Source organism: Taeniopygia guttata, chromosome 1A (assembly GCF_048771995.1).
Source record: "Taeniopygia guttata chromosome 1A, bTaeGut7.mat, whole genome shotgun sequence".
Lineage (NCBI taxonomy): Eukaryota > Metazoa > Chordata > Aves > Passeriformes > Estrildidae > Taeniopygia > Taeniopygia guttata.
Genome location: NC_133025.1, coordinates 45,646,196 through 45,662,380, shown reverse-complemented (window position 1 = coordinate 45,662,380; position 16,185 = coordinate 45,646,196). Strand labels below are relative to the sequence as shown.

The 16,185-nt window shown below is 35.4% G+C and overlaps 1 protein-coding gene across 2 annotated transcripts in view; it reads right to left on the bottom strand.

The window, feature by feature from the left end:
- Positions 1-1,654: 1,654 nt before the first annotated feature.
- Positions 1,655-16,185, bottom strand: part of SCYL2 (SCY1 like pseudokinase 2) — a 30,677-nt gene continuing 16,146 nt past the window's right edge. Inside the window, exons 9-19 of one of the 2 annotated variants that reach the window (XM_030262252.4) lie at positions 15,033-15,209; positions 11,327-11,338; positions 11,075-11,197; positions 9,701-9,814; positions 9,124-9,256; positions 7,252-7,370; positions 6,541-6,641; positions 5,926-5,992; positions 5,717-5,803; positions 4,555-4,674; positions 1,655-3,963 (exon numbers count right to left, since the gene is read on the bottom strand). In XM_030262252.4, the coding sequence (XP_030118112.1) occupies positions 3,313-3,963; positions 4,555-4,674; positions 5,717-5,803; positions 5,926-5,992; positions 6,541-6,641; positions 7,252-7,370; positions 9,124-9,256; positions 9,701-9,814; positions 11,075-11,197; positions 11,327-11,338; positions 15,033-15,209 (1,704 nt within the window). In that variant the 3' untranslated portion in view covers positions 1,655-3,312. The remainder of the gene's footprint in view (positions 3,964-4,554; positions 4,675-5,716; positions 5,804-5,925; positions 5,993-6,540; positions 6,642-7,251; positions 7,371-9,123; positions 9,257-9,700; positions 9,815-11,074; positions 11,198-11,326; positions 11,339-15,032; positions 15,210-16,185) is intronic. The other variant, XM_002191342.7, reaches the window with a different exon arrangement.

Here is a 16,185-nt window from a genome sequence, read left to right as displayed (position 1 = left end):
GGTGCAGTCACGTTCATTTAGCATACACCAGAGCAGCCAAAGCACAACTGATGTAAGATGTGCAGCTATTTTCACTTAACTTCTCCTTCTGTAGAAAACAAAATATAGATGAATCAAAGAATAGGAGCTTATGCCCTTTTCCTTTACCTCCCCTTTACAAATGAGTGTAAACTAGATGGGTTGGGCACTTCAGCCCAGACCCCGTCCTAATTTCCACAGCAGAATGAACACATGCTCACAGTGGGTGAGGAGAGTAGGGACACAGTGGCTGCTGTGATGATATAACCTGACAGGCTTTCACATATTTTCCTTTAAATTAGGGCAGAAATTTAGTGTAATTTACTGTCTTCCTCAATGCATTGTAAAGAATAACTTCTTACCAGGTTACTATTGAATTTACAGCATTTGTACTTTCTTAATCAGGTACCAATTTCAAACCTGTTCTCTGCTTTACTTTACATGAGGACTAGGCAGACCCTCTGCTTCAGGCCAAGCTAGATGTAGCACTACTTTCCATCCAAGTTCAGCCATAGGAGACTCCTGGAATACCCACATTTTATAACATTGTCCCTTCCCCTTTGTCTTTTCCAAAAACCAACCTGGATGTGAAGCACAACTCCTGCTCTCAAACAATTCATTCTGGCCACAAAACAAGTCTTCCAGCCTCTTGCATGGCCTCAGAATCACGACTTGTAAGTGGAGAGATCAGTTGGCTAAGGATTCCTAAAGAAAAACTACGGTAGCAGGAGCCAAGTAGCACATGGCCATCATGACTTACCTCTTACAAGTCCTTTTTCCTTTAAGTTAAGAAGAAATAATTCAAGAACTTCAAACACACTGAGTTTCCTGATTACACTAAGCAAGAAGCAACTATAGGATTGGGCTCACTGCTTTTGTTTTTTTTCTTAAATTTTTAAATAACTGGAAGATTTTGTTAGAGCTTCTTTAAGTACCCTTTCTAGTTTTCTTTGTTGTTCTTCTACTCTGGACATTCCGAAAATTGTGGCAAACAAGAGAAATTAAAGTTATGCTTTCAAACATAAATGGAAAAAAGTCCTATTGCTTGAGTCAGAAGTGCATTTCATTACCATTTTATAAAAGAGCTTATTTTAATTTGAACGTGTAGGATTTTTTTTTTTTTTTTTGTTCTTACAGAATAGATTATGTTCTGGTATAGCCCATGCCAAAAGCACATACCCCAAACCGCACAGTTTAGGAGGTCTAGTATATGAAATCACACAATTTTTTTTCTACTTTCCCTGCAATAGGTTAAACTAAATCCAGTTCTGAAAAGCTCCCAGTCCAGCGAGATCAGTGACCGAAACCCCAGATCAGGACACTGACTTTAAGACTGCCTTTGCCATAGATGTATTAATTTAATACATTGTAGAATCCTATTAGATGTTTTTAATATAAACTTGTTTCAAATAATTTAGAGGAATGCAGATTCAAGTAATTCTTCAAGGGCTTCCCTTAGGTTACCCTAACAAAACACAGCTTCAAAGGGGTTGACATAAAAGAAGACATGAGTGCCAGCAACTGTAAATGAATTTAAATACTTCAACAGTTGTAGTATTGTACTTAAACCTACACGGATATTTTAACATAACCTACAATGCTCACCATGAATATTAACAGCATATAAGCATCACAATGTTTTCCAGACCAGAATTTATTGGTCCCAGGTATTTTAAAATAATACAACTAACACAGCAGCTATAATACATTAAGAATTCTTTAAGAAATATGCTTAATGCTATCATGGCTCCGAACTGTGGAAGTATAACAAAGTACAAGTCATATTTACAGCATAAGGCCCTTTGGTTTCTTAAGCAGCAAACAAAAGCTTCTTCAGTGAAAGGCTTGGAAAAATAAAGCAGGTAGGCTTTCGGTAAAAAAGGTAACTAGTTCTTTCCTTCTCAAAATAACCATTTATAGTCTTCAAAATACTAGGTAAGAAAGCTCTTGAAATTCTTAGGAAAAAAAAAAAAAGTTAAAACTCAACAGTAGCATCTGGCAGAGCAGAGATTCCACCATGGGCAAGCTGAACATACACCTTCCGGAAGTAGAAGAAACTACTATTTGGATTTCTGGAGACCTTTATTGAATTTAGAATAATACAATAAAAAGGATCTGCAATACCTGTGTATTTATCATACTCTAGAGCTTACAAATCTATATTTGAGAAATCACTTCATGTCAATCTATCCTTCATAAGGACTTGATTTAAACCAAAAGTAAAATGAAATAGTTCACTTCAGTCAAGGCAATTTATGGCAGTCTGCTTTTTCAGAAAACCCTGTGCAAATTGTATAATTGTCTCAATTGAGCCAAAAATCATTAATTAATTCAAGATATTTCTGTGTAACTGTGTAATGTGTGCTTAGTTACACAGTTGGGGCAGTCAACACGCGAATTTTACATTTACATTCATTTTTTGAGGTTTCATAACTACAGGGGTTTTTTCACATCAGTTAGAAGCAGTATCATACTAGCTAAAACAGAATATATGGTAAATGTGATGAAATCACCACATGTATTTTAAAATCCTGCTTAAGTGGTATGTTGCTTTTGCTATGGGGCTTGTAACAAGGATCTGGCATAAGAAAAGAGATTGTAAACCAGCATGACCTTTGAAGCAGTGTTCTTACTCTGTCCCAAACTTGAATCAAATTTTAGAACAACTTCTTATACCTGATGAATCTTGTTATGGTTTACTACCACATTCATTACATTAGCTTACATGAGAGAAGAAAGTCAAAATATGCTCCCTTCTTAGTCTCACCCACAGTTATTGGTTAGATTGCTCGCTGTATAAAATTTTGCTATCAAAATTTTTAGGCCAGCGTAAGAATTTTCTTTTTGCAAACTGTCATAGGACAAAATTACAGCTTCTTATAAATTCAGGCAACAAGAGTAATTCTCCAGGTTTGCATCCAATAGCAGCATTATCCCATAAGCATTTTTGCTGAAATTAAAATTTTGTAGGAAATTTCATTGGACTTGACCGAGTTCACCTCTGACTAATTTCAATATACTTGTTTTTCAGATTAATATACACATCCTACCTTCAGCACTCTCATGTTGGTAAAGAGACAGGAAATCTTTAGCATGTAAGATGACTTTGCACTTACACAATTCCACTGCAGTACCAGGTGAATGAAACATCAGCCTTTTTTCTTGTCCAAAAGTCTTTACTTTGTTGGGTTGAAAGCTTCCCCAAGTCATACTTTTATTAATCAAAACAAGATGTTAATCAGCTTACCCATGATCCAAATTTCATCAATCTTTGAAGGAAGAAAACAAAACACTTTACCCAAAAAGATCTTTTAAGTCATTGCTAGCTGAGCTGCTGTTTGTCATTGTGTTTGCTGGTTGTGCGAAGTTCTGAGGAGAAAAGAAAGGATTACCCTGTATACCAAAGCCTGGCTGTACTATCATGTTCATCTGAGGTCCCAAGGCTGTATTGCTCGCATTTGGGGACCCTGGTGGTGGCACAAACTGATTAACCCACTGGCTTGATTTCTGTTGAGCCAACTGCTTCATGCTAACTTTGGGTTTTTGAGGACCAAAAAGATTATCTAAAGCAGACATATCTGGGGGTCTGTTTTGTTGTGTCAGTGGAGAGATTGCAGATGCAGCATTCATAGGACTGTAATTTGGCATATTGGCAGGTGGTACCATGTTCATCTTATTTGCTCCTGTTGCACTTGGACCACTGAAGAAATTCTGAGTAGCAAGACCTGCTCCCATGGTGAATCCAGCAGTCTGAAACCCCATATTTGTATTTAGTCCATTTGTCATATTTCTCTTTGTGTTGTCAATGGGCGATGAAAATCCCATTCCAACACCCATAGAAGGAATGGAAGAGAAGTTGTTTGAAGATGCAACTTGAGCTTGGTTGATAGGACGGCTGGTCAAAGATGACATATTATCTATCAAGGTATCTGTCAAATCTTTTGTCTGCAGAACACATAAAATGCAGTTAAATGTTTTACCTGTACAGACACTGGCAACAGTATTTTTGTTGTTATCCCTGCAGACCTGGTATTAGTTTTTCAGAAATTAGAATGCACTTTATGGAATTGGGCATGAAATGTAATAACACACAAGAGAAATTACACTACTTGTATTCTTTGCTACTTAGAACTAATTGTCATGCAGGTTTAAATTGACATCCAGGACTACACACAAAGCACTTCTGTGACTGTTTGCTTAAATGCCCCATTCCTATTCCCAAATCCTATATATACTTCCTTAATAAACTCTTCAGAGAAAAACCTTTCTTAGCATGTCCTTTTTCCTTATCTAGTACAATAACCTTCTGATAATAATGATACCCTTGGAAACTCTAGCAATTTAAAAAGTGGGAGTATTGCTAATGATGAAAATGGAAGGCACATGAAAATTTAATTTAGCTTCTCAGCTGTGCCATTGTACCACCAGAGAATAAAAAGTGACTCACAGGAGGAAAAACATGCTAAATGCATACACAACCCTTGAAAAAGCATCAGAGCCCCAACGGAAACAGTGCAGTTGTTTGTTCTCTCTCACCTGCTTCACTGGAGGTGTTATTGTAGTTGCTTGGGGCTTAAGAGGTTGCTGGCTTTTCAGTTTCTGTGCCTGTTCTTGCTCTTTAGCTAACTTTTGCTTCTCTTCCAGTGTAAGTGAGGCCTTTAAAAGGGAAAGTACTGGTAGTAAGCCGCACAAAATGTTTATTCCGACATTCATATTTTTTTATTTCATACTAGCACTGTTTCAATAATATGTGGTAAACAATACAATTATTTACACAAAAGAAAAAGGCAGTAAGTGAAATATACTATAATATTTACCATATTGCTAGAAAGTACTTTAAGCAAATATAGTATTAAGAGCAGCATAATGATAAATTTGGGTAGATTTCAAATAAAAGAGATATATCAGCAAAACCACATTAGCTTTCTTTCCTTAATACTGGGCATAAGAAAAAGTGTTCTTCAATTTTTGTTTTCATATGGTTACTAACTTGATCTAGAAATGCAATTGACCATGGAGTTGAAATGGGAATTTCATTTTAAAACTGCTCAAGAGTCTTTTGAGGATTTTGACTCCACTTTTAATAATGCAGGATGAAATAACTAAATCATTCCCCCTTAGTGTAAAATTAATGCAAGGATTCAGATAATTAGAAGGAGAAATGATAAAGCATATAGATTCTGGGGAGCCACTTCCATAATTCTTAGTACGAAAAGAATTTTACAACACTTAAAGCTTATGTTTACTGTATTACTGCTTATATTTTATGTTCTGCTATGTTTTTCCTTCGCTTCTTGTATTTAACAACATATTGACTGTTTTCACTTAACTTTGGAAGGTACAGTAAAAGTTAGTCTTTGCTACAACTTAAAATTCTACATTTTATTTTCATTTCTCTTTATCATTTTATCATAAGGATTCCTAAATTACCACAAATTTACAATCCTAATTGCTGCCTACTTAAAACAAAGAGATTTTCAAGGAAAGGCTTACATAGAAATTGAAGGATATGATTTGAATTTTTTCATGGACCTTCTCATGTGACTATATAATGTGATGTGCTATATATAAAAACAGTTAATTTTTCTACTAAAGCTTTAAATATGGTACCTATTTACATACACTCTTTTTCTGCAACCCTATCAGCCTTGTATTAGACAGATGGAGGAAAAAAATAACAAAATAAAGTAAAGCACACCTTTCTCTGTATTGATGACATCTCATTCTCTTTACTATCAGATCCACTAGTTAGAAGGTCGGTTCCATTATTGAATACCTTGTCAATCTGTTTAAGTTGAAAGAAAAAAACCTTCATTATTTGAAATACTGTAATTTAAACTATGTAAATATCAACTAAGTGATCTTAAATTTCAATATTCTATGTGTAAGTTACATATTGTTACTTACTTGATTGCCTGTACCACTAGATCTTGCCTCTTCAGCCCCACTCATTTGGTTGGCTATGTCCAAGGATCTACATAGTGCAGAGTATATTACAACAAGACAACTTTGCAATCCCATTCACAACACCAATCTAACAACACAGATCATTCTTCTGAATTTAAATAACACCAAACAATTGCATTGAGAGCAACCACCTCTATATAATGCCTTCAGGAGACCAGCAAATATTCCTCTGAGAAATAGTAAACATCTCCTAATAATTTCCCATGGTCTTCATTTCTCCCTTTGAACAGGGTGACCTGGATTTCGGATATCCCAAATTATTTTGTTCAGAAATCTCACCTCATATCAGGCCCCATAAAATAGCTCCAAATACTTTAAGATATCACAGCCTTCTAAAAGGCTGCAATGTTTATGTTTCTCTAATATGGTTTATTTCTCAGCAACTACAGGAAAACAGCTTAGCACACAGAAGCAGATCTCCTAACAACTGTGCTTATCTGAGATAATTCTCAACTACTGAACTTAGAATTACCTTATTTTTTTATTGCTATGGCTAGAGTTCTCTAACATTTGCCAAAAAATGACTACTTCTCCAATAAAAACTTTAACACTTACTTCTGTTGCTCTTGCATGACATGGAGTTGCTCAAGTTTTGTTTTATGCTCTGCTTCCAATCTGTTGAGCATATCTCTTATAACACAAATAAAAGAATTGAACTGGAAAAGAAATACATAAGAAGTTTGGATTTTGCAAGGATGAAATTCAGATAGGTGTAACTTAGCAGGTAATACCTCAAAAACCTACAATACACAATGTAAGATAAAGTGTAGATTTTTAAATGGTTTATAGTCCACCTTCGTTACCATGCATTAGGTAGAATATTATAAGCAGAGTGCATACTGAAACAGGGAAAAATACATGCCACTAAAAAAGTGAAATGGGCCAATGGAGACAAAACCTCCACATACAAGTATTACCAGTTTAATTTTCAAGCAAACTAACCAACCTATTATTCCCTTTCCCAGTATTTCATAGCAATATAGCATTTTATTTGAATACTTATTATATTAGTAGCTAACTGCTTTTGCAGGGTATTTGGAAGGTGACAGTGTTGATTTTGAAATTTTACACCAGATCAATTAAATACACTAAAAAATAACAAGCTTCAAACACAGAAATACTGTAAAATTGGGAAGCGTTTTTGTATTGCTTATTTTCACAAGAGACATAGAAATGCAGTAATGTATGAATTTTTTTATGACAACAGATTAAATTTATTCTCTGGTAATTGTCAAGGAAAAGCATGCAAAACAGTCATGTTCCTACCTGATTGAGATTAAGATTGTTCTCAATACTAAGAGGAATGAGATGGGGCAATACTTTTCCTGCAAGCTGTTCTTTGGTAATTCCCAACTTCTTGTGAGTAAATGTACATTTGTAAATACCTAACACAGAAGACCAAAATAGGAGAAATTGTTAAGTTTGGTAAGCAATGCAAACAAACTCAAAGTAACACATTCACATATGTATTGATCATCTGAGTAACCCTGTGTCTGTGTGCAAGCAGGGACAAACACAACCAAGAGAATCTTAAAGGCTATGTACTGATCCACAAGAAACAGCAAGAGGCTTTGCTACAGTTCAGAACAAGATGTCTAAATTCATGATTTGCAGCTATGAAACCTGATATTAGTGAATGTAATGTTCTGGCCAATTATCTGAGAATATGCATCTTTGAATAGACAATGAGCAAGTGATTTGCCACAAGCTGATATACTGCCACTTGAGGAATCAAGCTGCATCAACTAAGGATGCGCCCTCTCCTGGCACACTACAAGTAGCTAGGATTAGCTATCATCCTGCTCTCTGATTTGTTTTTACAAACGCTGTTAGCTAGAAGGTTTGGACTGTTACACACAGTATCAGAACTTATACATAATCTTTATCTGTTTTAAAAATCACTGAAAAAAGAATCCTGGAAGGCGTGAGAGATCCAATGTCATCCAAACACTCTGTAGTGTTTCTGACAGGAAGAGTCCTCTGCTTAAATATTCCAGGTTCTGGTGGCAAACACTGAACATATTAGCATAAAAGACACAGCAGCTTTCCTTACTTTCTATGGTAGTACAACAGAGCTGACAAATACGGTATTGGGATTCTGAAAGAAAGGAGAGCCTGAGTACATAAAACTGATTCCAGCCCATCATTTCCAAAGTAGGATTCACTTACTCACTGTATCTGAGTAGAATTCAGAATTAACACAACTAAAGCAAAAAACAGAGTCTCCTACTCTTAGATAGTAAATAAAAGTCAAAGCTGGAAGGGTTAAGGGAAACGGGCAGTTTCAGATCAGTACAGATAAGATGCCTTCTTGCTGCTTTTGAGCAAACAAAAATAATGCTGCCATCACATATTAGTACAGCATTTAATGAGGGTTACTGGCAGTACAGCTGAGCTGTTATCACTGGTCTACACCCCTTTGGTGTCAGAAGAAGTAGTCACTGTCTTCTAGACTTGGCCAAGGAGTCTCAACTGCTCCTAGGCAGTGGCTCTGATCATCTAAACTCCTTAAGCCCATTCAATTTGCTAAAATCAAACATCCTACGATAGGCAAGCACAAGTGCCAGTAGGAAAGCTCAAGTGGGAGCGAGTTTCCCCATCCAGAAGTACCAAGCCATTAGATTTTGTTAGTTATTTTGGGAGACCTCACCCAGACTGTGTTCCATTTCTGCCCACAGGCACAACTGTGTGCCTACATATCCAACAAAATGAGTCTAACAAAACCTGCAGTAAAGAACAGCAGATTTTTACCATCATTTATAGCATCTCCTATGCAAGAGTAGTAAAAGAAGGCAATAGTAACATCTCAAAAGCTCTGGCATCTGAAAGATGACAGTTGATATGTTCCTCTGAAAAAGAGCCTCTCTGACCCTGTGAAGCACCCAGTCCATGTAAGTGTCACAGCCCAAGAACTGCAGTGAGTACTCAGAACTGCACCAGGCCCTGAGGATTGAAAATATATGTGCTAGTGTTCAGATGTCATACATAAGGTAACTGAACAGGGACATACTCAAGAACCAGAAAGTTTTTAATAGTCATTTTAGGGACACACTATGCAAACATATTCAATGGTAACACAGAAAGCTCTCAGATTTACAGTACCAAAGAACAAAAGAGAAAGCTGGAAGTATTACTTACCTAAAATTCCCATGAGCACCGCAGGTTCCTTTGATGGAATTTGTTGTAGAAAAGGTAAAATATCATCAAGCACAAACCATTTATCCAAGTACTCCAAAATCTTGCCCAAACACACTAGTGAGTTTACCCGGACCTGTGAAGCATGGTAAGAATTAAACAAACTCTTTATTTATAGGAAAAAAAAAAAAACCCAAAACAAATTTACAAAACTCGTAAGAAAATCTTTGTACTGAAAAATTCAAGACAAGTTAAAAAACGCTTTTGTATCGTGAAAGAAAAATGCTTGTTTTTATGCTAACAAAAACTTAGCTTTCTGCATGGCAGACATTGCCAATGTGTATCACAGTGGAACTCACTTCAGTAATTTTCACAGTATTACTAACACAGTAAGTTGTTAACAACTTCAAAAATTGTTAAAGAAATGGTGCTTCTGCACTTTTAAGAAGTTTTAAAAAAATTCAGTAAGAAATCAGAACACAATGATTGGCTTTTCTTTAAAGACACAACACTGTAAACCCAGAGTAAGTAAAGGTTGCAACATTTACTGAATATTGGAGAATGTTATTATGATACTCACAGCAAGAGAAGAAGTTTGCAAACATGCATTTTTAATTCTTGGAATTAATGAATTTTTCATTGATGGGTAATCTATTAAATTGGCAAATGTGGGAATTATGTTTAGGCAAAGCTCCTAAAAAAGAAATCCACGTAAGTTTAAAAAGAAACATGCATACTTATTATAAAATTAATGCTAATATAACTCAATATCAGTTAGTTTGAAATGTCTTCTCAAGCTTTCCTCTTAAGGAAATATTTAAGGAAATATGTTCAACTAAGCTGCCCTTAATATATCAGACTCACTTAAAAATAGCTAGAATAATAAAGCATCATGTTATGCATACAGAACCTTCAAAAATAGATTTTTGAAAAAAAAAGCATTCATAAATTAGCAATATTTAAACAGTAAGAATATCTTGCATTTTCACAAGGCTCCTTTATACAAAACTCAGTTGTTACTACATCAAAATATCAATCTCCTACATAAATCAAGAAAATTTCAATGAGTACTATCAATAATACTGCAGTACAATGATAGACTGAATGATAGAATATCACATCAAGATTTACCATACTTTAGCAACAGAGAAAAAGGAAACACACAATTTCAGCCTAGTCTCAAAAAAAAAAAGACAGTAATACTAAGTATATGCTGCAAGTAAACACCTCAGTAATCATAGTATTGATGCAGAAAGAAATTAATGACTGGTACTTAGAAACAAAAACCTTTGTCCCTAATATTACAAAGGCTTTGCAAAGGCAGAAGTCACATCTGATTATCCAAAACCACCTTTGAGAAATACTTTGTTTCTTTATCTCTCACTCTTGAATGTTTTTGGGTAACTGGAAGTTAATTGCAGTTGAATGATCAAAAAAAAAAAAATCCCCAGAAGAGCTTTAGAAAAGTAGAGAAAGCCTAAGAAGAAAAAAAAAACCAAAACATGGGTATATAAAATATCAGCAGAATGAAAATTAATATGATTTTACAGCACATCAGGTCTCCTGAGGTAACTGTCAGCATAAATGTTCTCACCAGCAGGAGCTCAGAATAAGCCACCTCTCACAGACTGGTACAAGCATGCGTGCCTGCATGGTTTCTGCTGCACAGGCAGTGAAATATAAATGCATATCCTACTTTCTGCTATGGTGGCTAGTAGGAATCTAAGGCAAGAGCTTTAGAACAGTCAAGTGGTTACCATCCCAGAAAACAAGGGAACTAAATTACACTTTACCAGAAACAAATGTTCTTTAATAAAGCATTCATCCCTTTCAACATTCAGGCATATCATACAGTTTTATCTTTTCAAGTGAACAAACACATGAGTATACAAAAAGTTGGCATGTCAGCTGAAAGAGAAAAAAAAGGTTTAAATAAAGGCTACAACTACTATACCTGGATCTGAATTGAAGGTGCTTCCAAGGCTCTATAAACCATCGGTAGAACACTGTTCTTTATTTCATCTGGTGGAGTTTTGGTTAGAAGCAAATCCATTTTTTGCAGGAAGATTAACAATATCTATTCAAAGAAAGACAATTCAGAAGCCAAAAGTTTTAACTGCAAAGGATATAAACAATTTAAAGTGTGGTGTATCATATCAAAAAACTTCAGAAGTTTTCTTATAACTCAGTAAATGTGATCACTTACCATGTTGCTTGCCTGAAGGCATGGAAGACAAAAAACACTTTGACATGTTATTGCATTTTAAACACAGCAAAAACAAATCAAACAAAAGAGGCATGTTCTCAACTAATTCTTCTGAAATAATAAATCATAATGACTCAGTAAGGAGTTCTAGTTTCTACTTACAAGAGCTTATAAATAGTTCTTGATTTTCTTTATGGTCTTTTGTTAATATATACCCACAGAAAATTTTTATACATACATCACTGTTACAAAAGCTGAACTTCCAAAAAACTAACTCAAATTCTGTCCTCAAAGCACTTGATCACAACTCCACATATACAAGCTGTATTATTCCAAGTGTCTAAAATCAAAATAGGGACATAATAAAAACAATATTATGGCTACTAGATGGACTAAAAAGCCTTTAGTCTATTTACTATGGAAATCGTGTATCATAAAATTAAAAAGATCTCAAACAAAATATTCACATCACATTAACTTAAAAAACCCACTAGAATAGCACATATACACAGTGGGATCTATCTTGATTAAGAGGAGCCATTTAAAGGTTAAATAAACACTATTTTAAATCACTCAGCCAGCTCAGGCTCAAATACAGAGCACTATGTAATTTATAGGATTCATATCACAGCTTGGATAGGTGCTAGAGGGGACAGTGAGCATCCATTGATGGTAGAACTCCTTTCAGAAAATAGGTTAAATTGGATGGATAAATTATGTTAAAAAATATCACATTTAAAACAAAAAGCCAAGTATTCTAGAGCAAGACTTAAGTTTTTGTCTAAAAATACATGCAATCAGTGCTTCTATGTCAAATAGGCAGAAGCACTGAAGTGTAGAAAGAGAAATGTACAAGGACCCCATTACAAATTTTCCCCTTTTATTTATTCCCCCTTTCTCTTTACAGAGAAGAAAAATAGATTTTCATAGCGCAGCTAATATGTGTTTTTTTTATTGGAAATGTATAATTTCCCAAACACGCAAAATCATTCATTCATTCCATGAACAGTGATTCTGATGCAATATCCCCATATTTGAGACAATCAGGGTGAAATGGACAGGACCAATTTTAAAGCTACATTTTATGGTTTTCTTCAATACACTATCTTTGTCCTAAGCTTGACTTTTTAAGACTTACATGTTCTCTTAACACCTGTTCTTCTCTAATAACCCTAACCATGTAATATTGTGGAATTACAGTTTCTAGGTTTAAGCTTCTAGGATCCCATTTGATGCTTTTTACCTATTTAGGTAAAAATCAAGAAGATACAGTCACAGATCCATACACACCATTTAATTGCTGCAATTAACAACAACTGCACTCTAAGTAATAATGCTTCATTCACCAATGCAGAGCCCAGTACTTGCCAGGGAACACTTCTCTGTAGTGAATTAGAAAATGAATTTACACCACATCCTATGCTGTCTAGGGAATCCTGTAGATGCAAATTAAGGGTTTGTCTGGGAAGTTATGTCAGAGTAAACTAGGATTATAACATACAGCATGCATTACTCCACACTAACCCCAAGGAAAAGTTTATCTAAATATTACATTTTCATATTATGAATTTCCTTTACAAAAAGCCATTAAGAACACTAGCTAAATTTCTTCATATTGAACTAGAGCAGCTTTCCTATGATGCATTCATTTCCTAATTTAGATATCTTACTAAAGTCAAGCAACAGGCCCATCATACAAATCTGTAACATCTTGAAAGAGTGTTTGGGAGAAACACTGGCAGCCTCCCTGAATACCCTTCTCTAGGGGTTACAAGCACACAGAAACTAGACATTTCTGCCTTGTACAAAGATAGTCACACCTGTGTCAGAACTCATCCTTGTAATGGGCCACCAACTGTTTACTGTTAGTTTATTATCTTACTGTAAGACTTTGATACCTTCTCTCTGTGAGTTCTCACAGGCAGCTCCTCACAACACTGACTCCTTTTTCTTCTGCATGGCTGGCTGACTTCTTCCTGTCTCTAACACAAACACCTGACCCTTTCTGTCCCAGCAGCACATACTAACCCTTACTGTCCCTAACATGACCACCTGACCCTTTCTGTCCCTAGCAGCACATACTGACCCTTACTCCTCACAGCAGCAGAGCCAACTGACTTCAACTCTCTCTCAACTAGCTGAGCCACTCTTTTCTAACCCATCCTTATCAGACCATCCTTATTGGACACAGCTGTGACCTGTTAAGGGCAGGGCTGCTCCTACTCTTTGATAATTAGTACAGCTGCAACTCCTCAGGGGCAAGATTGCCTTTAGCACTATCTCTATTCTCCTTCAATCCATCCTCCCACACACCTGGAAATCCATCCTCTGGCACTCTGAACCTCTGTAATTTTTTCCAGAATTCCTGATATATTAACTTTGAAAACATGACCTAGATTATTTAAAATTTGCCATACTAAAAAGACCATAGAAATAATAGTTGAATAAGACATGTAGTCCTTTGCATTAAAAACACCAGCGTAAGAATTTAAGTGTCTAGACAGTCACAGAAAAACTTTGCAAAGATACATCTTCATGAGTTGGCTCCAAGTTTGTATTTTGCTTCCTTCATCTCTCAAGATATCAACTAGCTTTTGTGTCCATTATACTCCAGATATAACTTTGCTACAAACTTTTTGCAGAAAGGATTGTGTCACAAATCTAATGCTAAAGGCAGCAGAACACAGAGTTACCTTTCAGGATGACACAGCACAAATGAGATGTTCACTGGCTTTTGGTTTGTTAAACATTGACTTTTTTCAAGACAAAAAAACTAACATAAAACTTCAGAGTACCAAGTATAAACAGCATTTAGTAGTTCAAATTTCCTGAGGTATTCTCAGTTAAACAACTGTCCCCTTCCCTGCCTCCACAATTCTCTGGTCCAGTTTTCTGAAACCCAGAAATAAAAGGTCTGCTATGGTTACCTCGCCCTTTAAGTGCTCTGCAGAAAAATAATGGCACACAGGAGTGAGCTCAAAGGAATGCCTACCTGTCTCTCATGTCTGGAGTCACAATGCCCTACTTTTCGACAGATTTCTCAGGAATCATCATGGTGATGACAAAAGGATGCAAATTTTTCCTCCTTTACAGTAACAACTATGTCTTAATACTTTTATACATTTAAACAGCAAGGAAAACAGCTTATTTTACTTACACATTACATCTGTCAAATAAAAATGAAATTAATTTCACCAATTTTTGCACAGTCCTCATACAAATACTACTCTTAATATGAATAAATAGTACTCCTTAGAGAGTGTCAAAGCTACAATTTTTCCAACCCATGATCCCAATGTCAGCAAACTGGTTACAGACAAAAAACCCCAGGTTCATCTACTGTTAGAATATATGCAAACATTGTACTGTACAACCCTGCTCAGATTGCCCATATATGTGTTAAAATGCTTACAAATATATCTTCTACAATCAACCAAAACCAAGTGGTAAATTAAACCTTTTTTGCAAATCTCATCTCATCTATAAATGCAATATACCCTCAGAACCCATCTAAACAAGCAGAGGTAGAGGCTTTGAGAATTTCCTGGAAAAAAATATTTTGAATCAATCATGACTAACTGTCTGGACAACTACAGAGCAGACTGGGCAATGTGTGTGAAGCTGTAAAAGGGAAATAGAACAATTAGATTTTTTAGGGAAAACAAAACCAAAGACGAAACTTGTAATATGAATAATATTAACATACCTGGATTGGTTCTTGCTGCTTAAAAACAGGACCGAGATCAGGTAGAATGAGCTTGATATATTCTTCTTTGGTGCACTCCTCAGCAATTAAGAGAACATTAGGCAAGACAAAGGGTACCATATCCGGATTCACAAATTCAGAAGTCAAGCAAGGCAAAATTCGCTGAATTATAACACGCTGAAAGAAAAAAAAAAATCCCAAGTATGAATCATGTACTGCACTGCAGTAAGTTACCATTGTCCCAGTTCAGTAGCTTTTGTATTAGCCTGATATTACAAAAAAGCAGACAGATAATTTTCAGTTTTGATCTCTTATTTGCACAGTACGCTGTAGTTAATTTACACTGTACTACTCTGCTTAATTTTCTCTGTTTGCACTCGAAACGAAGAACTGTGAAGATCAACAAAAAGCAATTAACAGTACAGAAAATAGGACTTTGAGCCACACACGAGTTATGAAAACCATACTCCATATGCTTTCTTTAAAAATACCCTAACAAGACCCTTAAAAATACCGTATAAACCCTCTGAATTAGTAATTTTTTGTTTCTGGACCCCATCATTCACTGAATAAACAAACATATAATCTACTATACCTTCCTGCAAAACTCCAGATATATTCCCTAAACAGGATTCTGAAAACTGTGGATGTCTACTGTAGCATTAGACATCCTTAAATGTTTTTGAAGTCAAAAACAGAAATATATGCTTCAAGGGCACAGTAACTTCCCTCATAAAATATACTTTCAAGACAGAAAAAACCCCAAAAAAATGCCCTAAAGATAATTTGGTCAATCCGCGGTTGTCTAAATTTAGGTGAAATACATGCCACTTATTTCCAAATTCAAAGGAGCAATCATTTCTGAGCAAATGAAAAAATTACTAAATTAAAAAGAACAGAGTATTAACTATGGAGTCTAAATGTTGCACAGCGTAGTGCAAAACATAATTAAAAATACAGAAATCTAATGCACTGGTTGAGAAGCTCAGCTATTCTATTATGTACTAAACTAATCCTACTTTTCTATCACATACGCATTACAGCTTATATAAATAAAGGTATACCACAAAAGGAAAGGGAGCCAGTCTAGACATATTGCTTAACACTACACAGGAGAAATATGTAATGACAGGCATTTAGCTTTGAGATTTCT